Raw genomic sequence first — 24,992 nt, 5'->3', positions numbered from 1 at the left:
TTAGAGGAGGCAGGTAGCCTAGTGGTTAGAGGAGGCAGGTAGTCTAGTGGTTAGAGGAGGAGGGTAGCCTAGTGGTTAGAGGCAGGTAGCCTAGTGGTTAGAGTAAGGTAGCCTAGTGGTTAGAGGAGGCAGGTAGCCTAGTGGTTAGAGGCAGGTAGCCTAGTGGTTAGAGGAGGCAGGTAGCCTAGTGGTTAGAGGAGGCAGGTAGTCTAGTGGTTAGAGGAGGCAGGTAGTCTAGTGGTTAGAGGCAGGTAGCCTAGTGGTTAGAGGAGGCAGGTAGCCTAGTGGTTAGAGGAGGCAGGTAGTCTAGTGGTTAGAGGCAGGTAGCCTAGTGGTTAGAGGCAGGTAGCCTAGTGGTTAGAGGAGGCAGGTAGCCTAGTGGTTAGAGGAGGCAGGTAGCCTAGTGGTTAGAGGCAGGTAGCCTAGTGGTTAGAGGAGGCAGGTAGCCTAGTGGTTAGAGGAGGCAGGTAGTCTAGTGGTTAGAGGAGGCAGGTAGCCTAGTGGTTAGAGGAGGCAGGTAGTCTAGTGGTTAGAGGAGGAGGGTAGCCTAGTGGTTAGAGGCAGGTAGCCTAGTGGTTAGAGGAGGCAGGTAGCCTAGTGGTTAGAGGAGGCAGGTAGCCTAGTGGTTAGAGGAGGTAGGTAGCCTAGTGGTTAGAGGAGGCAGGTAGCCTAGTGGTTAGAGGAGGCAGGTAGCCTAGTGGTTAGAGGCAGGTAGCCTAGTGGTTAGAGGAGGCAGGTAGCCTAGTGGTTAGAGGAGGCAGGTAGCCTAGTGGTTAGAGGAGGCAGGTAGCCTAGTGGTTAGAGGAGGCAGGTAGCGTAGTGGTTAGAGGCAGGTAGCCTAGTGGTTAGAGGAGGCAGGTAGCCTAGTGGTTAGAGGAGGCAGGTAGCCTAGTGGTTAGAGGAGGCAGGTAGTCTAGTGGTTAGAGGAGGAGGGTAGCCTAGTGGTTAGAGGCAGGTAGCCTAGTGGTTAGAGTAAGGTAGCCTAGTGGTTAGAGGAGGCAGGTAGCCTAGTGGTTAGAGGCAGGTAGCCTAGTGGTTAGAGGAGGCAGGTAGCCTAGTGGTTAGAGGAGGCAGGTAGCCTAGTGGTTAGAGGAGGCAGGTAGCCTAGTGGTTAGAGGAGGCAGGTAGCCTAGTGGTTAGAGGAGGCAGGTAGCCTAGTGGTTAGAGGAGGCAGGTAGCCTAGTGGTTAGAGGAGGCAGGTAGCCTAGTGGTTAGAGGAGGCAGGTAGCCTAGTGGTTAGAGGAGGCAGGTAGCCTAGTGGTTAGAGGAGGCAGGTAGCCTAGTGGTTAGAGGAGGCAGGTAGCCTAGTGGTTAGAGGAGGCAGGTAGCCTAGTGGTTAGAGGAGGCAGGTAGCGTAGTGGTTAGAGGAGGCAGGTAGCCTAGTGGTTAGAGCGTTGGACTAGTAACCGGTTCAAACCCCCGAGGTGACAAGGTAAAAATGTGTCGTTCTGCCCCTGAACAAGGCAGTTAACACACTGTTCATAGAACACCAATGTAAATAACAATTTGTTCTTCACTGACTTGCCTAGTTGAAAATAAATAAACGTTCAATTAAAGAAATCTAAAGCTCATGACCAAAGCCACCCACTTGGTTTAATCAACGTTGTTTCCACGTCAACACAACACGTCAACAACACGTCAACACAACATGTCAACAACACATCAACACAACACATCAACACAACACGTCAACAACACGTCAACAAAATATCAACACAACACGTCAACACAACACGTCAACAACACGTCAACAACACATCAACACAACACATCAACACAACACGTCAACACAACGCGTCCACAACACGTCAACACAACACATCAACAACACAAGATTTGCAAGATTTGCATACAGTCATCAACATAAGGGAATTTAGTATCTTTTCACCCAACTTTTAACCTAAATTCAATGACATGGTAAAATGTTGTCTTGATTTTACGTTGAATTCACGTCAGTTGACAACCTGTCATGCATGCTCCCGCTCTCCCTCGCCGATACCTTCTCTTTCTCTCACTATTGTTGTTTCATTCCCTCCTCGCCTTCAAACGTTAAATTAAATACTTTTCGTTGTCCTTATCTTCATCATTCCAATGACATCCTTGAATAACATAGGACTAGAATTAGATGCAAAATGCTTTCACTTCTCTTCACAAATTCTGAATTATTGTGGGTCTGAATAAATAACTGTTATAGCCTACCGCCATCGGCATTCGCTCTCCTTTCAAACCATCCGTTCTATTGTCGTATTTAACAGGAACAAAAGAGCTTGCCTCTTCGAAGTCTATTTGTATGAGAAACGCTAAACAAAATGATATCCAGCAAGCTGTTCTTGGGACTACAAGAGCTAAGGAGTGTTTTTAAGGAGAGAGGCCAGCGGAGCCACAGGTGCTTGCTTATTGTGCAAAAGACAGAGGCTATAAGTTAAAAGCTTATTATGCATGACACATCATTAATTAGCTAAATATAAGGATAATACTAAATTGAATGTATTACCTGAAAGAGGTAGGCTAGGATATCTATATATAGGGCTATTTATCAATCTAGAACAGAAGTATCTATTTTTGATTGTAATTTGAATGGAGTTGTTAGGCTCGCATCACTGGGCAGCACACGGCTGGGTTTCCCTTTGTAGTCCGTAATAGTTTGCAAGCCCTGCCACATCCGACGAGCGTCAGAACTGGTGTAGTAGGATTCAATCTAAGTCCTGTCTTGATGCTTTGCCTGCTTGATGGTTCATCTGATGGCATAACGGGATTTCTACAAGCACCCGGATTCATGTCCCGCTCCTTGAAAGCAGCAGCTCTAGCCTTTAGCTCGACGTGGATGTTGCCTGTAATCCATGGCTTCTGGTTGGGATATGTACGTATGGTCACTGTGGGGACGACGTCGTCGATGCACTTATTGATGAAGCCGATGACTGAGGTGGTATACTCCTCAATGCCATTGGATGAATCCCGTAACATATTCCAGTCTGTGCTAACAAAACAGTCCTGTAGTGTAGCAACCACATCATCTGACCCCTTCCGTATTGAGCGAGTGACTTGTACTTCCTGCTTAAGTTTTTGCTTATAAGCAGGAATCAGGAGGATAGAATTATGGTCAGATTTGCCAAATGAATGGCGAGCGAGAGCATCTCTGTATGTGGAGTAAAGGTGCTCTAGAGTTTATTTTTCCTCCTCTGGTTCCACATGTGACATACCGGTAGAAATGAGGTAAAACTGATTTAAGTTTGCCTGCATTAAAGTCCCCGGCCACTAGGAGCGCCGCTTCTGGATGAGCATTTTCTTGTTTGCTTATGGCCTTATGTAGCTCTTTAAGTGCGGTCTTACTGCCAGTGTCGGTTTGTGGCACTAAATAGATGGCTATGAATAATATAGTTGAGAAAACTCTCTTGGTAGATAGTGTGGTCTACAGCTTATCATGAGGTACTCTACCTCAGGCAAGCAATACCTCGAGACTACCCTAATATTAGACATCGCGTACCAGCTGTTATTGACAAATAGACACACACCCCCACCCCTCATCTTACCAGATGTAGCCATTCTATCCTGCCGATGCACGGAAAACCCAGCCAACAGTATATGATCCATTCAGCCACGACTCGGTGAAACATAAGATATTACAGTTTGAATGTCCCGTTGGTAGGATAGTCTGGAATGGAGCTGAACTAGTTAATTCTCCAGTGATTGAACGTTGGCTAATAGAACAGATGGTAAAGGGGGACTCTCGCCGACGAATTCTCACGAGGCACCCTGATCTCTTCCCCCTGTATTTCCTTCTTCTCTTCATGTGAATGACAGAGATTTGGGCCTTGTCCGAGAGCAACACTATATCCTTCATGTCCGACTCATTAAAGAGAAAATCTTCATCCAGTTCGAGGTGAGTAATCGCTGTTCTGATGTCCAGACGCTCTTTTCGTATGCTATCCATTTGTTGTTTGTATGCTGTTCTTTGTATGCCATTTGAATATTTGATAATTAACCAATGATATTAGGCCACTCTTGGCCATGATTACAGACACCTGTGTCTTTTAACACTACATAAACGAGTCATCCCGCAGTGTTTGTGATTACACCCTGATGAAGACAGCTTGGCTGTTGAAACGTTGGTACTTAAATGTTTGCATCTGAGTTCCTAGAGTGTGCGGCTCTCTTTAATTTTCAAGACGCTCTTTTCGGTAGCATCAACATAATGTACAAAATAAGTTACAAACAATTTGGCACACACATATACAAACATATATACATCCACACACAGTTCACCATCCAGCCTGCTTCACAGCCAATCCAGCCTGCTTCACAGCCAAAACATCCACATCTGGCCCAGGACACTACAACTACAGACTGTTGATCCACACACACAGTTCACCATCCAGCCTGCTTCACAGCCAAAACATCCACATCTGGCCCAGGACACTACAACTACAGACTGTTGATCCACACACACAGTTCACCATCCAGCCTGCTTCACAGCCAAAACATCCACATCTGGCCCAGGACACTACAACTACAGACTGTTGATCCACACACACAGTTCACCATCCAGCCTGCTTCACAGCCAAAACATCCACATCTGGCCCAGGACACTACAACTACAGACTGTTGATCCACACACACAGTTCACCATCCAGCCTGCTTCACAGCCAAAACATCCACATCTGGCCCAGGACACTACAACTACAGACTGTTGATCCACACACACAGTTCACCATCCAGCCTGCTTCACAGCCAAAACATCCACATCTGGCCCAGGACACTACAACTACAGACTGTTGATCCACACACACAGTTCACCATCCAGCCTGCTTCACAGCCAAAACATCCACATCTGGCCCAGGACACTACAACTACAGACTGTTGATCCACACACACAGTTCACCATCCAGCCTGCTTCACAGCCAAAACATCCACATCTGGCCCAGGACACTACAACTACAGACTGTTGATCCACACACACAGTTCACCATCCAGCCTGCTTCACAGCCAAAACATCCACATCTGGCCCAGGACACTACAACTACAGACTGTTGATCCACACATCATCTGGCCCAGGACACTACAACTACAGACTGTTGATCCACACACACAGTTCACCATCCAGCCTGCTTCACAGCCAAAACATCCACATCTGGCCCAGGACACTACAACTACAGACTGTTGATCCACACACACAGTTCACCATCCAGCCTGCTTCACAGCCAAAACATCCACATCTGGCCCAGGACACTACAACTACAGACTGTTGATCCACACACACAGTTCACCATCCAGCCTGCTTCACAGCCAAAACATCCACATCTGGCCCAGGACACTACAACTACAGACTGTTGATCCACACATCATCTGGCCCAGGACACTACAACTACAGACTGTTGATCCACACACACAGTTCACCATCCAGCCTGCTTCACAGCCAAAACATCCACATCTGGCCCAGGACACTACAACTACAGACTGTTGATCCACACACACAGTTCACCATCCAGCCTGCTTCACAGCCAAAACATCCACATCTGGCCCAGGACACTACAACTACAGACTGTTGATCCACACACACAGTTCACCATCCAGCCTGCTTCACAGCCAAAACATCCACATCTGGCCCAGGACACTACAACTACAGACTGTTGATCCACACACACAGTTCACCATCCAGCCTGCTTCACAGCCAAAACATCCACATCTGGCCCAGGACACTACAACTACAGACTGTTGATCCACACACACAGTTCACCATCCAGCCTGCTTCACAGCCAAAACATCCACATCTGGCCCAGGACACTACAACTACAGACTGTTGATCCACACACACAGTTCACCATCCAGCCTGCTTCACAGCCAAAACATCCACATCTGGCCCAGGACACTACAACTACAGACTGTTGATCCACACACACAGTTCACCATCCAGCCTGCTTCACAGCCAAAACATCCACATCTGGCCCAGGACACTACAACTACAGACTGTTGATCCACACACACAGTTCACCATCCAGCCTGCTTCACAGCTAAAACATCCACATCTGGCCCAGGACACTACAACTACAGACTGTTGATCCATACACACAGTTCACCATCCAGCCTGCTTCACAGCCAAAACATCCACATCTGGCCCAGGACACTACAACTACAGACTGTTGATCCACACACACAGTTCACCATCCAGCCTGCTTCACAGCCAAAACATCCACATCTGGCCCAGGACACTACAACTACAGACTGTTGATCCACACACACAGTTCACCATCCAGCCTGCTTCACAGCCAAAACATCCACATCTGGCCCAGGACACTACAACTACAGACTGTTGATCCACACATCATCTGGCCCAGGACACTACAACTATAGACTGTTGATCCACACATCATCTGGCCCAGGACACTACAACTACAGACTGTTGATCCACACATCATCTGGCCCAGGACACTACAACTACAGACTGTTGATCCACACATCATCTGGCCCAGGACACTACAACTACAGACTGTTGATCCACACATCATCTGGCCCAGGACACTACAACTACAGACTGTTGATCCACACATCATCTGGCCCAGGACACTACAACTACAGACTGTTGATCCACACATCATCTGGCCCAGGACACTACAACTATAGACTGTTGATCCACACATCATCTGGCCCAGGACACTACAACTATAGACTGTTGATCCACACATCATCTGGCCCAGGACACTACAACTACAGACTGTTGATCCACACATCATCTGGCCCAGGACACTACAACTACAGACTGTTGATCCACACATCATCTGGCCCAGGACACTACAACTACAGACTGTTGATCCACACATCATCTGGCCCAGGACACTACAACTACAGACTGTTGATCCACACATCATCTGGCCCAGGACACTACAACTACAGACTGTTGATCCACACATCATCTGGCCCAGGACACTACAACTACAGACTGTTGATCCACACATCATCTGGCCCAGGACACTACAACTACAGACTGTTGATCCACACTTCATCTGGCCCAGGACACTACAACTATAGACTGTTGATCCACACATCATCTGGCCCAGGACACTACAACTACAGACTGTTGATCCACACATCATCTGGCCCAGGACACTACAACTACAGACTGTTGATCCACACATCATCTGGCCCAGGACACTACAACTACAGACTGTTGATCCACACATCATCTGGCCCAGGACACTACAACTATAGACTGTTGATCCACACATCATCTGGCCCAGGACACTACAACTACAGACTGTTGATCCACACATCATCTGGCCCAGGACACTACAACTACAGACTGTTGATCCACACATCATCTGGCCCAGGACACTACAACTACAGACTGTTGATCCACACATCATCTGGCCCAGGACACTACAACTACAGACTGTTGATCCACACATCATCTGGCCCAGGACACTACAACTATAGACTGTTGATCCACACATCATCTGGCCCAGGACACTACAACTACAGACTGCTGATCCACACATCATCTGGCCCAGGACACTACAACTACGGACTGCTCAGATAGATGCCCTTAGAACACAGACAGACTGACAGGTCCAGGACCAGGTATGGCTCTCCCCAAACACAGTGGGGTCAATGGTAACTGTCTAGCTTTTGTCTGCTCTCAGAACATTACTTATCATGCCCTCTCACATGGGGGATATGGTTCTGTTTTATCACAGAAGAGAGGAAAGACTGAACGGAGGAGAGAGAGAGAGAGAGAGAGAGACAGAGAGAGAGAGAGAGAGAGACAGAGAGAGAGAGAGAGACAGAGAGAGAGAGACAGAGAGAGAGAGAGAGAGAGAGAGAGGGAGAGAGAGAGACAGAGAGAGAGAGACAGAGAGAGAGAGACAGAGAGAGAGAGAGAGGTTAGAGATGGACAGGGAGAGAGATATGAAAAGGAGGACCCAGGGAAGGAGAGAATAGGGAGAGCTGAAGGACGAGAGGAAGGGAGAGCTGAGGGAGGAAGAGAGGAAGGGAGAGCTGAGGGAGGAAGAGAGGAAGGGAGAGCTGAGGGAGAAGAGGAAGGGATAGTGAAGGATGGAGGCGAGGAAGGGAGAGCTGAGGGAGGAGGAGAGGAAGGGAGAGCTGAGGGAGGAGGAGAGGAAGGGAGAGCTGAGGGAGGAGGAGAGGAAGGGAGAGCTGAGGGAGGAAGAGAGGAAAAGAAAAGCTGAGGGAGGAGGAGAGACAATGAGAGCTAGAGAGGAGTGGTGTTGAATGACTAATGGAACTATGAAACGCTGCCAATATTAAATCCTACAAAACTCGTAAACGTGCCGAGCAAAGCCCCCCCATAGCGTTACAGGAAAAAATGATTGACAGCCGAATAATTCCTCCTTAATGGATCTTCATATCCTTTATGTCCTCCCTCATTTGCATGAAGCTCATCCTGGGTGTTAAGCTGTGGGAATGATTCAGGGTAACCTGTAGGTTAGCAGAGTACTGTCACTTCTCTTGACAGGATTTGGGAATAGAACGATTATCTCCACAGTAAGTGTTGCTGAAGTTTTGGTAAAATAGTTTAGAGGTTGTCTATTCAGTAAGTGGTGAAGTTTTGGTAGAGTATGTGGGAGTTTAGAGGTTGTCTATTCATTAAGTGTTGGTGAAGTTTTGGTAAAATAGTTTAGAGGTTGTCTATTCAGTAAGTGTTGCTGAAGTTTTGGTAAAATAGTTTAGAGGTTGTCTTTTCAGTAAGTGTTGCTGAAGTTTTGGTAGAGTATGTGGGAGTCTAGAGGTTGTCTATTCAGTAAGTGTTGCTGAAGTTTTGGTAGAGTATGTGGGAGTCTAGAGGTTGTCTATTCAGTAAGTGTTGCTGAAGTTTTGGTAGAGTATGTGGGAGTCTAGAGGTTGTCTATTCAGTAAGTGTTGCTGAAGTTTTGGTAGAGTATGTGGGAGTCTAGAGGTTGTCTATTCAGTAAGTGTTGCTGAAGTTTTGGTAGAGTATGTGGGAGTCTAGAGGTTGTCTATTCAGTAAATGTTGGTGAAGTTTTGATAGAGTATGTGGGAGTTTTATTTAGTTGCCAGGAAGGCGACTCCGGGTTAGGTCCTGGCATTGTTGCTACATAACTTCCTCCTCACACAGCCCCATTACCTTGTTAATGTGTGGAGATAGGCATCAAGGTGCCGCTACGACAGAGTGGAGAAGAGACAGGGGCCAACGGCAGCTAAATTACTTCCACATTTCTCCCAAATGTTTTCCATGTCGTCATGTGTCTGCACTACACACACTGACCCATGTACACACAAGCAGGAAACACACACACATACACACATTTTTCCTGCCTCAGCAAAAATCCATTGTAGAAACATTGATTGTGAACAAAAGGATATATGGTGGTTTATTTTATAGAGAGGAAGATGAGTTTATTTTATAGAGAGGAAGATGAGTTTATTTCATAGAGAGGAAGATGAGTTTATTTTATAGAGAGGAAGATGAGTTTATTTTATAGAGAGGAAGATGAGTTTATTTTATAGAGAGGAAGATGAGTTTATTTCATAGAGAGGAAGATGAGTTTATTTTATAGAGAGGAAGATGAGTTTATTTTATAGAGAGGAAGATGAGTTTATTTTATAGAGAGGAAGATGAGTTTATTTCATAGAGAGGAAGATGAGTTTATTTCATAGAGAGGAAGATGAGAGTAAAGGGAATAAGGCTAAAAGAAGAAGAAAAGAGGAAGGACAGAAGAGAAAGAGGAGGAGGAGAGAGAGAGGAGAGAGGAGGAGGAGAGAGGAGGAGAGAGAGGAGAGAGGAGAGAGGAGGAGGAGAGAGGAGGAGAGAGAGGAGAGAGGAGGAGAGAGGAGGAGAGAGGAGGAGAGAGGAGGAGGAGAGAGGAGGAGAGAGAGAGGAGAGAGGAGGAGAGAGGAGGAGAGAGGAGAGAGAGGAGGGAGAGAGGAGGAGAGGAGAGAGGAGGAGAGAGGAGGAGAGAGGAGGAGGAGAGAGGAGAGAGGAGGAGAGAGGAGGAGAGAGGAGAGAGGAGGAGGAGAGAGGAGGAGAGAGGAGGAGGAGAGAGGAGGGGAGAGGAGGAGAGAGGAGAGAGGAGAGAGGAGAGAGGAGGAGGAGGAGAGAGGAGGATAGAAGAAGAGAGAGGAAGAGAGAGGAGGAGAGAGAGGAGGAGAGAGGAGGAGGAGAGGAGGAGAGAGGAGAGAGGAGGAGAGAGGAGGAGAGAGGAGAGAGAGGGAGAGAGGGAGGAGGAGAGAGGAGGAGAGAGGAGGAGAGGAGGAGAGAGGAGAGAGGAGGAGAGAGGAGGAGGAGAGAGGAGGAGGAGAGAGGAGGAGAGAGGAGGAGGAGGAGAGAGGAGGAGAGAGGAGGAGAGAGGAGGAGAGAGGAGGAGAGAGGAGAGAGAGGAGGGAGAGAGGAGGAGAGAGGAGGAGAGAGGAGAGAGGAGGAGAGGAGGAGAGAGAGGAGAGAGGAGGAGAGGGAGGAGAGAGGGAGGAGAGAGGAGAGAGGAGGAGAGAGAGAGGAGAGAGAGGAGGAGAGAGGAGGAGAGAGGAGAGGAGAGAGGAGGAGGAGAGAGCAAGAGAGAGGAGGAGAGAGAGAGAGGAGGAGAGAGGAGGAGAGAGGAAAGAGAGGAGGAGAGGAGGAGAGGAGGAGAGAGGAGAGAGGAGGAGGAGAGAGGAGGAGGAGAGAGGAGAGAGAGGAGGAGAGAGGAGGAGGAGAGAGGAGAGAGGAGGAGAGAGGAGAGAAGGAGGAGGAGAGAGGAGGAGAGAGGAGGAGAGAGGAGGGGAGAGGAGGAGAGAGAGGAGAGAGGAGAGAGGAGAGAGGAGAGAGGAGAGAGGAGAGAGGAGGAGGAGGAGAGAGGAGGATAGAAGAAGAGAGAGGAAGAGAGAGGAGGAGAGAGAGGAGGAGAGAGAGAGGAGAGGAGGAGAGAGAGGAGAGAGGAGAGAGGAGGAGAGAGAGGAGAGGAGAGGAGGAGAGAGGAGAGAGAGGAGAGAGAGGAGAGAGGAGGAGAGAGGAGAGGAGGAGAGAGGAGAGAGGAGGAAGAGAGGAGGAGAGAGGGAGAGAGGAGGAGAGAGGAGGAGAGAGGAGAGAGAGGAGGGAGAGAGGAGGAGGAGAGGAGGAGAGAGGAGAGAGGAGGAGAGAGGAGGAGGAGAGAGGAGGAGAGAGGAGAGAGGAGGAGAGAGGAGGAGAGAGGAGAGAGGAGGAGAGAGGAGGAGAGAGGAGAGAGGGAGGAGGAGGAGAGAGGAGAGAGAGGAGGAGGAGAGGAGAGGAGGAGAGAGGAGGAGAGAGGAGAGAGAGGAGGAGAGAGGAGGAGAGAGGAGGAGAGAGGAGGAGAGAGGAAGAGAGGAGGAGAGAGGAGAGAGGAGGAGAGAGGAGGAGAGAGGAGGAGAGAGGAGAGAGAGGAGAGAGAGAGAGAGGAGGAGAGAGGAGAGAGAGGAGAGAGGAGAGAGGAGGAGAGGAGAGAGGAGGAGAGAGGAGGAGAGAGGAGAGAGGAGGAGAGAGGAGAGGAGGAGAGAGAGGAGAGAGAGAGAGAGGAGGGAGGAGAGGAGAGAGGAGGAGAGAGAGAGAGGAGAGAGGAGAGGGAGAGAGGAGGAGAGAAGGAAGGAGAGAGGAAGGAGAGGAGAAGAGGGGAGAGAGGAGGAGGAGGGAGGAGAGAGGAGAGAGAAGGAGAGAGGAGAGAGGAGAGAGGAGAGGAGAGGAGGAGAGAGAGAGAGAGGAGAGAGGAGGAGGAGAGAGGAGAGAGAGGAGAGAGGAAGAGAGAGAAGGAGGAGAGAGGAGAGAGGAAGAGGAGGAGAGAGGAGAGAGAGGGAGAGGAGATAGAAGAGAGAGAGGAGGAAGAGAGAGAAGAGAGAGAGGAGGAGAGAGAGGAGGAGAGGAGAGAGGAAGAGAGGAGGAGGAGAGAGGAGGAGAGAGGAGAGAGGAGGATAGAAGAAGAGAGAGGAAGAGAGAGGAGGAGAGAGAGGAGGAGAGAGGAGGATAGAAGAGAGAGAGGAAGAGAGAGGAGGAGAGAGAGGAGGAGAGAGGAGGATAGAAGAAGAGAGAGGAAGAGAGAGGAGGAGAGAGGAGGATAGAAGAAGAGAGAGCAGGAGGAGATAGAGGAGATAGAGGAGGAGAGAGAAGAGGAGAGAGGAGGATAGAAGAAGAGAGAGGAAGAGAGAGGAGGAGAGAGGAGGATAGAAGAAGAGAGAGGAAGAGAGAGGAGGATAGAAGAAGAGAGAGCAGGAGAGAGCAGGAGAGAGGAGGAGAGAGAGGAGGAGAGAGAAGGAAAGAGGAGGAGAGAAGAAGAGAGAGGAAGACAGAGGAGGATAGAAGAAGAGAGAGCAAGAGAGAGGAGGATAGAAGAAGAGAGAGCAGGAGAGAGGAGGAGAGAGAGGAGGAGAGAGGAGGATAGAAGAAGAGAGAGGAGGAGAGAGGAGAGAGGAAGATAGATGAAGAGAGAGGAGGAGAAAGGAGGATAGAAGAAGAGAGAGGAGGAGAGAGGAGGATAGAAGAAGAGAGGAAGAGAGAGGAGGATAGAAGAAGAGAGAGGAGGAGAGAGTAGGGGAGGAGAGAGGAGAATAAAAGACAGAGGAGGAGAAAGGAGGAGAGAGGAGGATAGAAGAAGATAAAGGAGGAGAAAGGAGAGAAGAGGAGAGAGATGAGGAGAGAGATGAGGAGAGAGAGGAGGAGAGAGGAGTAGAGAGTGGGAGAGAGGAGTAGAGAGTGGGAGAGAGGAGGTGAGAGAGGAGGAGAGAGGAGGAGAGAGGAGGAGAGAGGAGGAGAGAGGAGGAGGATAGATGAAGAGAGAGGAGGAGAGAGGATGATAGAAGAAGAGAGAGGAGGAGAAAGGAGAGAGGAGGAGAGAGAGTGTTGATAACTATAGTGTTGATATCATGGGTGGTCAGTCCTTCCATCCATAGCTCTGACTATGAACTTGAGAGTGGTTACATTTATTCAACACAATCACTCAGCTGTTTACCGAAATTGTTATTGTTTCAAATGCTGATTATCAATGTGTTGGGACTACTCAGTCATCCTACCCAACTAAGGCAGGTGGCTGGCCTGTAAAATGAATCCAGAGAGAATCACATCCAACCAAAAACACTTCTGTTTGTTGGGTAACAGCATGGTGATGTCATCCTCTTATCTAGTGGCCGGACGAGAATGAGACTTTCTCACCCCCCGAAACACAACAAACCATCATTACATTTACATGTTAGTCATTTAACAGACACTCTTATTCAGAGAGACTTAGAGTAGTGCATTCATGCATCTTTCATGGTAAGGTAGCAAGGACTACAGAGAACCAAAAGCACTACAGAGACAACCAAAAGGACTACAGAGAGAACCAAAAGGACTACAGAGACAACCAAAAGGACTACAGAGACAACCAAAAGGACTACAGAGACAACCAAAAGGACTACAGAGACAACCAAAAGGACTACAGAGACAACCAAAAGGACTACAGCCAACCAAAAGGACTTCAGAGACAACCAAAAGGACTACAGAGACAACCAAAAGGACTACAGAGACAACCAAAAGGACTACAGAGACAACCCAAAATGACTACAGACACAACCAAAAGTACTACAGACAACCAAAAGGACTAAAGAGACAACCAAAAGGACTACAGAGACAACCCAAAAGGACTACAGACAACCAAAAGGACTACAGAGACAACCAAAAGGACTACAGACACAAACAAAAGGACTACAGAGACAACCAAAAGGACTACAGAGACAATCAAAAGGACTTCAGAGACAACCAAAAGGACTACGGACAACCAAAAGGACTACAGACAATCGAAAGGACTACAGAGACAACCAAAATGACTACAGACAACCAAAAGGGCTACAGAGACAACCAAAAGGACTACAGAGACAACCAAAAGGACTACGGACAACCAAAATGACTACAGAGACAACCAAAAGGACTACAGAGACGACCAAAAGGACTACAGACAACCAAAGGACTACAGAGACAACCAAAAGGACTACAGACAACCAAAAGGACTACAGAGACAACCAAAAGGACTACAGACAACCAAAAGGACTACAGAGACAACCAAAAGGACTACAGACACAAACAAAAGGACTACAGAGACAACCAAAAGGACTACAGAGACAACCAAAAGGACTACAGACAACCAAAAGGACTACAGAGACAACCAAAAGGACTTCAGAGACAACCAAAAGGATTACGGACAACCAAAAGGACTACAGACAATCTAAAGGACTACAGAGACAACCAAAAGGACTACAGAGACAACCAAAATGACTACAGAGACAACCAAAAGGACTACAGAGACAACCAAAAGGACTACAGACAACCAAAAGGACTACAGAGACAACCAAAAGGACTACAGACAACCAAAAGGACTACAGAGACAACCAAAAGGACTACAGACAACCAAAAGGACTACAGAGACAACCAAAAGGACTACGGACAACCAAAAGGACTACAGAGACAACCAACAGGACTACGGACAGCCAAAAGGACTACAGAGACAACCAAAAGGACTACAGAGACAACCAAAAGGACTACAGACAACCAAAAGGACTACAGAGACAACCAAAAGGACTACATACACAACCAAAAAGGACTTCAAAAGGAAACAATTTTTTTCTAGAAGTTTACTAAGGGTTGGTAACAGGCTGGTTGGTCAGCTATTTGAGCCAGTAAAGGGGGCTTTACTATTCTTGGGTAGCTGAATGACTTTAGCTTCCCTCCAGGCCACACACTTTCTAGTAGGCTTAAATTGAAGATGTGGCAAATAGGAGTGGCACCATTGTCTGCTATCACCCTCAGTAGTTTTCCATCCAAGTTGTCAGACCCCGGTGGCTTGTCATTGTTGATAGACCACAATAAGTGTTTCACCTCTTCCACGCTGACTTTGTGGAATTACAATTCTTGTCTTTCATAATTTGGTCCGATATACTTGTCTCATGTCAGCGTTTGTTACTGGCATGTCATCCCTACGTTTTCTGATCTTGCCAATGAGAAAGTCATTAAAGTAGTTGGCAATATCAGTGGGTTTTTCGATGAATGAGACACGATGGAGCCAAGTACTTATAGAGAAACGCTCCAAACTCCGTCTTTAATCAGTCTCATCCCACATCCAACACTCCAGCATGTGGAACAGACTGTGAGTGACATCCCTGAGGTTTACACCTCATCTCAGGGAAGAGGAGAATTGGCCAGTTCTCTGTACATGGATGTGATTGTCCTTGTACATGAAAATAAATTTCAACAAAGGTTATACAACTCAACTACTTCCTTACACTCCTGCAACCATTTTGTTTTCCAATGAAGCATCGTCTAGGTCAGGGACGGGCAACTGACAGCCTGCTCCCCCTTTTGTAGACCCACAAAACACTAAATAATAATAACATATTGTTTTACACAAGGTGGAATTTATAAATATGGTTGTTCGTCAGCAGTCACTGAATTAGCCCATGTCAGCTATTTTATTTTAGATTGGTAAATTAGTCTAGCGGCCAGTTATCTAAACTTGTAGTGAGCATGGTCAAATTACCGACCGTGGTGGGGCCCATTGATCATCAGTTATCATATTAAAAACTACAAACATTTGCCTCCACCCGATGGCAACGTGTAGAATTGCAGGAAATGAGCTGTAAACATAGTAACGTTAGACATCCCACAGGACGAAAAACTGGTTGAATCAACGTTGTTTCCACGTCAGTTCAACAACAAAATGGACACTGTGTGTGTGTGTGTCTGTGTGTTTGTGTGTGTCTGTGTGTGTGTGTGCGTGTGTGTGTGTGTGTGTGTGCGTGTGTGTGTGCACTTGCGTGCGAATCTAAGATGCAAGGTGCCCCTGGAGCATTAAGTCCATGTTCATTGTATGATGCTGTATGTAAAGGGCCAGTCCATGTTCATTGTATGATACTGTATGTACAGGGCCTTCAGAAAGTGTTCCCTTCACTTTCCCCACATTTTGTTGTTTTACAGCCTGAATTTATGTTTTGTCACAAAAACAATACCCTATAATGTCATAGACTAATTATGTTTTTAGAAATGCTTTCAAATGAAATAAAACATGTAAAACCGTAAATGTCTTGAGTCAATAAGTATTCAACCCTTATGGCAAGCCTACATCAGTTCAGGAGTAAGCATTTACTTAACAAGTCACATAATAAGTTACGTGGACTCACTCTGTGTGCAATAATAGTGTTGAAAATACCCTTTGAATGACTACCTTGTTATCAATTGTCTGTAAGGTCCCTCAGTCGAGCAGTGAATTTCAAACACAGATTCAACCACAAAGACCAGGGAGGTCTGCCAACGCCTCACAAAGAAGACCACCTAGCGGTAGATGGGTAAAAATTAAAATAAGCAGACATTGAATAACCTTTGAGGATGGTGAAGTTATTAATTACACTTTGGATGGTATATAAATGCATCCAGTCACTACAAAGATACAGGCGTCCTTCCTAACTCAGTTGCCGGAGAGGAAGGAAACCGCTCAGGGATTTCACCATGAGGCCAATGGTGACTTTAAAACAGTTACAGAGTTTAATGGCTGTGATAAGAGGAGAAAACTGAGGATGGATCAACAACATTATAGAGACTCCACAATACTAACCTAAATGACAAGTGAAAACATGCATCCTGTTTGCAATTCGGCACTAAAGTAAAACTGCAAAAAAATGTGGTAAAGAAATTAGCTTTATGTCCTGAATATAAAGCGTTATGTTTGGGGCAAATCCAACACAACACATCAATGAGTACTATTCTTCATATTTTCAAGCATGGTGGTGGCTGCATCATGTTATGGGTATGCTTGTCATCGACAAGGACTAGGGAGCTTTTTAGGATAAGAAAGAAACAGGATACAGCTAAGCACAGTCAAAATCCTAGAGGAAAATCTGGTTCAGTCTGCTTTCCAACAGACTCTGGGAGACAAATTCACCTTCAACAGGACAATAACCTAAAACACAAGTCCAAATATACACTGGAGTTGCTTACCAATATTACATTTTTTTTAAACGTTATTATTTAACTAGTCAAGTAAGTTAAGAACAAATTATTATTTAAAATGACGGCCTACACAGGCCAAACCTGGACGACGCTGGGCCACATGTGCGCCGCCCTGTGAGACTCCCAATCACCAGCTGGTTGTGATACAGCTTGGAATTGAATCAGGGTGTCTGTTGTGACGCCTCTAGCACTGAGATGCAGTGCCTTAGAGACTTACCCAGAAAGACTAAGCTGTAATCGCTGCCAAAGGTGATTCTAATGTGTATTGACTCAGGGGTGTGAATACTTATGTAAATTAGACATTTCTGTATTACATTTTCAATAAATTAACTAAAATGTCTAAAAATATGTTTTCACTTTGTCATTATGGGGTATTGTGATGTCATTATGGGGTATTGTGATGTCATTATGGGGTATTGTGATGTCATTATGGGGTATTGTGTGTCGATGAGTGAATGCTTTTTAAAAATCAATTTAGAATTCAGGCTGTAACACAACAAAATGTGGAATAAGTCAAGGGGTATGAATACTTTCTGAAGGCACTGTGTGCGCAGTAAGTGAGTGTGGTGCTTGCCAAAGTGTGAAGGTATATTTAGTAGACTAAACCCTGGAGACCAGAGAGCTGGGGCCTACACTCCACATCCTCCCACTCTGTTTTCAGCCAGTCTGACCGCTTCTAGTGGTTCCCCCCAGTCCAACCTCTCTTTACTGGGCAGGAAGTCTCGAGCAGTTCCTCTAAGTCCAACCTATCTCTTTACTGGACTGGGAGCCTGAGGTTTGTGGTGCCCTGCCTCCCTATCGCCTCACGCTTTACAAGACTCTCTACCTCGTTTTTATGTGGTTCATATAGCCTATTTTTCAACCCTTTCACTATAATGGGGAAATATGGGGAGGGGGAGTAAGAGAAACATCTCTTGCTCCTGCTGACCAGATCCTGTAATCACAGACATACCATATGGATCTTGTTATCATAACATCTAACACAGGTCACAATGTAAGGTTGTCAAATACTCTAAAAAAGTCTCCTGGATATGTTTTATAAATCCCTACAATAACTGCAAGCATCAGCTCTTACCCCTTTTCCCCCAGAAATCTGATACCAGAGCTGATAACCAACAGTTTTAGTCATACATTAAACATTTCTCTATCAATGGTGACGTTGTAAATAAATGATGTTTCATTTTGACAAATCTCCTGCGCCTACAATAGCTGACAACCTCATCTCTCTCTCTCTCTCTCTTTCTCAGACACAAAAACATCTTGATTAAAGACCTGAGGAGTATGTACACAACTACAGAGCCTCAGCAGACCTTTCAATCCCCCCCCCCCCTTAAATTTTGGGAACATGTTCCTAAATGTAACCAAAAACAGGCTCCTCGGTCCCAACTTTTAAGTTCCCAAACCTACAGTACTGTAGCAGGATATCAACCAGCAGTCGATCATACCTACAGTACTTCTCACAGTTACTTTTCTCCCTCGTGTGCCAGGTAACAGCTCTTATTCCTTATTCCTCCTCGGCCATACTAATGTCTAGTCTGAGTCTGTTACGGTCCCCGTACAACAGCAACTGGCTAACACCTTTAAAAAAAGACCTTCCCTCAGGATATTAAACATTACTCTGACCAAATACATACAGAATTTTTTAGAATGTTTGCTTTGCCGAACTAACATTATCACCTGAGGAAATGGAGAACAGGAAGTGGATTATAACCAGAGAGGATTATAACCAGTGGTGTAGTGGATTATAACCAGTGGTGTAGAGGATTATAACCAGTGGTGTAGTGGATTATAACCAGTGGTGTAGAGGATTATAACCAGTGGTGTAGTGGATTATAACCAGTGGTATAGTGGATTATAACCAGTGGTGTAGAGGATTATAACCAGTGGTGTAGTGGATTATAACCAGTGGTGTAGAGGATTATAACCAGTGGTGTAGTGGATTATAACCAGTGGTGTAGAGGATTATAACCAGTGGTGTAGTGGATTATAACCAGTGGTGTAGTGGATTATAACCAGTGGTTAGATGGATTATAACCAGTGGTGTAGTGGATTATAACCAGTGGTGTAGAGGATTATAACCAGTGGTGTAGTGAATTATAACCAGTGGTGTAGAGGATTATAACAGTGGTGTAGAGGGTTATAACCAGTGGTGTAGAGGATTATAACCAGTGGTGTAGTGGATTATAACCAGTGGTGTAGTGGATTATAACCAGTGGTGTAGTGGATTATAACCAGTGGTGTAGTGGATTATAATCAGTGGTGTAGAGGATTATAACCAGTGGTGTAGAGGATTATAACCAGTGGTGTAGAGGATTATAACCAGAGAGGATTATAACCAGTGGTGTAGAGGATTATAACCAGTGATGTAGAGGATTATAACCAGTGGTGTAGAGGATTATAACCAGTGATGTAGAGGATTATAACCAGTGGCGTAATGGATTATAACCAGAGAGGATTATAACCAGTGGTGTAGTGGATTATAACCAGTGGTGTAGAGGATTATAACCAGAGAGGATTATAACCAGTGGTGTAGAGGATTATAACCAGTGGTTGTAGTGGATTATAACCAGTGGTTGTAGTGGATTATAACCAGTGGTGTAGAGGATTATAACCAGTGGTGTAGTGGATTATAACCAGTGGTGTAGTGGATTATAACCAGTGGTGTAGTGGATTATAACCAGTGGTTGTAGAGGATTATAACCAGTGGTTGTAGTGGATTATAACCAGTGGTGTAGTGGATTATAACCAGTGGTGTAGTGGATTATAACCAGAGAGGATTATAACCAGTGGTGTAGAGGATTATAACCAGTGGTGTAGTGGATTATAACCAGTGGTGTAGAGGATTATAACCAGTGGTGTAGTGGATTATAACCAGTGGTGTAGTGGATTATAACCAGTGGTGTAGTGGATTATAACCAGTGGTGTAGAGGATTATAACCAGTGGTGTAGTGGATTATAACCAGTGGTGTAGTGGATTATAACCAGCTGTGTAGTGGATTATAACCAGTGGTTGTAGTGGATTATTACCAGTGGTGTATGGGGGATTATAAGTAACCAGGCTGTGTAGTGGATATAAACCAAGTGGTGTAGTGGATTATACACCAGTGGTCGTAGTGGATTATACCAGCTGGTGTAGTGGATATAACCAGTTGGTGTAGTGGATTATAACAACCAGTGGTGTAGTGGGATTATAATACCAGGCTGTGTAGTGGATTATAACCAGTGGTGTAGTGGATTATAACCAGTGGTGTAGTGGATTATAACCAGAGAGGATTATAACCAGCTGTGTAGTTGATTATAACCAGTGGTGTAGTGGATTATAACTCAGCTGTGTAGTGGATTATAACCAGTGGTGTAGAGGATGATAACCAGTGGTGTAGTGGATTATAACCAGAAGAGGATTATAACCATGGTGTAGAGGATTATAACCAGTGGTGTAGTGGATTATAACCAGTGGTGTAGTGGATTATAACCAGTGGTGTAGTGGATTAGAACCAGTGGTGTAGTGGATTATAACCTATGGTAGTGGATTATAACCAGCTGTGTAGTGGATTATAACCAGCTGTGTAGAGGATTATAACCAGTGGTGTAGTGGATTATAACCAGTGGTGTAGTGGATTATAACCAGCTGTGTAGTGGATTATAACCAGTGGTGTAGTGGATTATAACCAGTGGTGTAGTGGATTATAACCAGTGGTGTAGTGGATTATAACCAGTGGTGTAGTGGATTATAACCAGCTGTGTAGTGGATTATAACCAGCTGTGTAGTGGAGGGTAAAGGCCAAGTAAACACAGTTTTCCCTACTTTTTAAAAATGTTTCCCAACAGTTTATAAGGCTTTTGAGAGAGAGAAAAAAAAATGCATTGTAAGTTTAGGAAGCTTTTTTCCCTGTGACCAGCGATCAGAGTTTACCCACCTATTTTATTTACCACTACATCACTGGTTATACGGGTATACATTAGGGTGAGGATAGATAGAGGGTTATACGGGTATACATTAGGGTGAGGATAGATAGAGGGTTATACGGGTATACATTAGGGTGAGGATAGATAGAGGGTTATATGGGTATACATTAGGGTGAGGAGAGATAGAGGGTTATATGGGTTTACATTAGGGTGAGGATAGATAGAGGGTTATATGGGTTTACATTAGGGTGAGGAGAGATAGAGGGTTATATGGGTTTACATTAGGGTGAGGAGAGATAGAGGGTTATATGGGTTTACATTAGGGTGAGGAGAGATAGAGGGTTATATGGGTTTACATTAGGGTGAGGATAGATAGAGGGTTATATGGGTTTACATTAGGGTGAGGAGAGATAGAGGGTTACACGGGTATACATTAGGGTGAGGATAGATAGAGGGTTATATGGGTTTACATTAGGGTGAGGAGAGATAGAGGGTTATACGGGTATACATTAGGGTGAGGAGAGATAGAGGGTTTATACGGGTATACATTAGGGTGAGGATAGATAGAGGGTTATATGGGTTTACATTAGGGTGAGGAGAGATAGAGGGTTATACGGGTTTACATTAGGGTGAGGATAGATAGAGGGTTATACGGGTATACATTAGGGTGAGGATAGATAGAGGGTTATATGGGTTTACATTAGGGTGAGGAGAGATAGAGGGTTATACGGGTATACATTAGGGTGAGGAGAGATAGAGGGTTATACGGGTATACATTAGGGTGAGGATAGATAGAGGGTTATATGGGTTTACATTAGGGTGAGGATAGATAGAGGGTTATACGGGTTTACATTAGGGTGAGGAGAGATAGAGGGTTATATGGGTTTACATTAGGGTGAGGATAGATAGAGGGTTATACGGGTTTACATTAGGGTGAGGATAGATAGAGGGTTATACGGGTTTACATTAGGGTGAAGATAGATATAGGGTTATACGGGTTTACATTAGGGTGAGGATAGATAGAGGGTTATATGGGTTTACATTAGGGTGAGGAGAGATAGAGGGTTATATGGGTTTACATTAGGGTGAGGAGAGATAGAGGGTTATATGGGTTTACATTAGGGTGAGGATAGATAGAGGGTTATACGGGTTTACATTAGGGTGAGGATAGATAGAGGGTTATATGGGTTTACATTAGGGTGAGGAGAGATAGAGGGTTATATGGGTTTACATTAGGGTGAGGAGAGATAGAGGGTTATATGGGTTTACATTAGGGTGAGGAGAGATAGAGGGTTATATGGGTTTCCATTAGGGTGAGTTATACGGGTATACATTAGGGTGAGGATAGATAGAGGGTTATATGGGTTTACATTAGGGTGAGGATAGATAGAGGGTTATATGGGTTTACATTAGGGTGAGGATAGATAGAGGGTTATATGGGTTTACATTAGGGTGAGGAGAGATAGAGGGTTATATGGGTTTACATTAGGGTGAGGAGAGATAGAGGGTTATACGGGTATACATTAGGGTGAGGAGAGATAGAGGGTTATATGGGTTTACATTAGGGTGAGGAGAGATAGAGGGTTATACAGGTATACATTAGGGTGAGGAGAGATAGAGGGTTATATGGGTTTACATTAGGGTGAGGAGAGATAGAGGGTTATATGGGTTTACATTAGGGTGAGGATAGATAGAGGGTTATATGGGTTTACATTAGGGTGAGGAGAGATAGAGGGTTATATGGGTTTACATTAGGGTGAGGATAGATAGAGGGTTATATGGGTTTACATTAGGGTGAGGATAGATAGAGGGTTATACGGGTTTACATTAGGGTGAGGAGAGATAGAGGGTTATACGGGTATACATTAGGGTGAGGAGAGATAGAGGGTTATACGGGTATACATTAGGGTGAGGATAGATAGAGGGTTATATGGGTTTACATTAGGGTGAGGAGAGATAGAGGGTTATACGGGTATACATTAGGGTGAGGAGAGATAGAGGGTTATACGGGTATACATTAGGGTGAGGATAGATAGAGGGTTATATGGGTTTACATTAGGGTGAGGATAGATAGAGGGTTATACGGGTATACATTAGGGTGAGGATAGATAGAGGGTTATACGGGTTTACATTAGGGTGAGGATAGATAGAGGGTTATATGGGTTTACATTAGGGTGAGGAGAGATAGAGGGTTATACGGGTATACATTAGGGTGAGGATAGATAGAGGGTTATATGGGTTTACATTAGGGTGAGGATAGATAGAGGGTTATATGGGTATACATTAGGGTGAGGATAGATAGAGGGTTATACGGGTATACATTAGGGTGAGGATAGATAGAGGGTTATACGGGTTTACATTAGGGTGAGGATAGATAGAGGGTTATATGGGTTTACATTAGGGTGAGGAGAGATAGAGGGTTATATGGGTTTCCATTAGGGTGAGTTATACGGGTTTACATTAGGGTGAGGATAGATAGAGGGTTATACGGGTTTACATTAGGGTGAGGATAGATAGAGGGTTATATGGGTTTACATTAGGGTGAGGATAGATAGAGGGTTATATGGGTTTACATTAGGGTGAGGATAGATAGAGGGTTATATGGGTTTACATTAGGGTGAGGAGAGATAGAGGGTTATATGGGTTTACATTAGGGTGAGGAGAGATAGAGGGTTATATGGGTTTACATTAGGGTGAGGAAAGATAGAGGGCATGATTATGAGTGTGAATGCTCACCTTCTCGACATTCATCTCCTACAAACCCAGGACAGCACCTCCACTCCCGAGCTGTGATCTGCCGATAGGCCACCTTGTACGACGGCCTGACCACGGTCCTGTAGCTGACGGAGGAGGGACAGGGTCAACACAAAAACATCTTCATGTCAACTATTGCTACTATATACACTATAAGATGGCATTTATATCAAAACAGTACTCTGGGGTCGTCTGGTCCAGTCCTACCTGATGAGTTTAGAGCAGGGTCCTGGCCAGCGGCAGCCTTGAAACACTCTCTGTACCATGGTCTCTGTCCCATTGTGCACCTGGCACTTCACTGTCCTTAACACAGTGTACTGGCACCAGTTCCTGTAGTCACAGACATACCATATGGATCTTGTTATCATAACATCTAACACAGGTCACAATGTAAGGTTGTCAAATACTCTAAAAACGTCTCCTGGATATGTTTTATAAATCCCTACAATAACTGCAAGCATCAGCTCTGGTATCAGATTTCTGGGGGAAAGGGGTAAGAGCTGATGCTTGCAGTTATTGTAGGGATTTATAAAACATATCCAGGAGACGTTTTTAGAGTATTTGACAACCTTACAACCTGTTGATAATCAACAGTTTTAGTCATACATTAAACATTTCTCTATCAATGGTGACATTGTAAATAAATTATGTTTCATTTTGGCAAATTCTGGCCATCCTCACAATGAATTCTCTCCGTGCGTCATGATGTGCTCACCTGAGGTGAATGTTTGATCCGCTGCCTGGTGAACCTGTGGTCGCGCTCTGCTCCGAGTTGACGCTTTGGCCAGTCACTCCGGGAAACTGGTAAATAAATCCCGTTCCCGTCGAATGACAGATCAGACATATCCATATTATCCACAGAGCGCACGGGAGCGATGTCATTGCCAATGGCGTCTCCACAGAGTTCCAAAACGCTAGTTGCTGTAGGCTTCCGTTGCAATTTTTTTTATTTTTAAATTTGAATCTCTTCGAAGGGTTAGATCTTTGTCAGATGTGGAATAAATACACCGTAGTAGTCAACAGTACAGCGTTTATGAGTTCGCTATGGTGCAGACGACAAGACAGAGCGCTGGATAAAACCAATAACTCAAGTCAAAATGCATTACACTGACACCCATGCCCAGGGAATAATCTGCGTTTTAAACACTTCTCTGACGTTGGACCCCCCTGCGAGGATGAAGGAGTCAGATATCTGCTGTAGCTGGTGCGCGTAAAAAGCGTGCAGAAATCTGGTGAGGTAGAAAACCACGTCGGAACCGCATTTAATAGGAGAGATTTTGGGACTTAAATCAGCTGCTTCTCACAATTTTGATTTAGAATAAAGGTTAAATTGCTAGGAATTAAAACGATTTCACTTAATCCTTATAAGAGCACAGCCTGTCACATTTTAGGGACAGTACGTTATTTA

At 45.3% G+C, this 24,992-nt stretch overlaps 1 protein-coding gene across 4 annotated transcripts in view; it reads right to left on the bottom strand.

Annotated features, from left to right (window-relative positions):
- LOC109885410 (collagen alpha-1(XXVI) chain) overlaps positions 1-24,724 on the bottom strand; it is a 53,058-nt gene extending 28,334 nt beyond the window's left edge. For 2 of the 4 annotated variants that reach the window (XM_031791233.1, XM_031791234.1), the window contains exons 1-3: positions 24,300-24,724; positions 23,792-23,914; positions 23,567-23,670 (exon numbers count right to left, since the gene is read on the bottom strand). In XM_031791233.1, the coding sequence (XP_031647093.1) occupies positions 23,567-23,670; positions 23,792-23,914; positions 24,300-24,466 (394 nt within the window). In that variant the 5' untranslated portion in view covers positions 24,467-24,724. The remainder of the gene's footprint in view (positions 1-23,566; positions 23,671-23,791; positions 23,915-24,299) is intronic. The other 2 variants (XM_031791235.1, XM_031791236.1) reach the window with 1 other exon arrangement.
- Between the last annotated feature and the right edge of the window lie 268 nt (positions 24,725-24,992).

The sequence above is a fragment of the Oncorhynchus kisutch genome, linkage group LG15, assembly GCF_002021735.2.
Source record: "Oncorhynchus kisutch isolate 150728-3 linkage group LG15, Okis_V2, whole genome shotgun sequence".
Lineage (NCBI taxonomy): Eukaryota > Metazoa > Chordata > Actinopteri > Salmoniformes > Salmonidae > Oncorhynchus > Oncorhynchus kisutch.
Note: the sequence above shows the minus strand (reverse complement) of the source record. Positions and strands in the feature narration are given on the sequence as shown.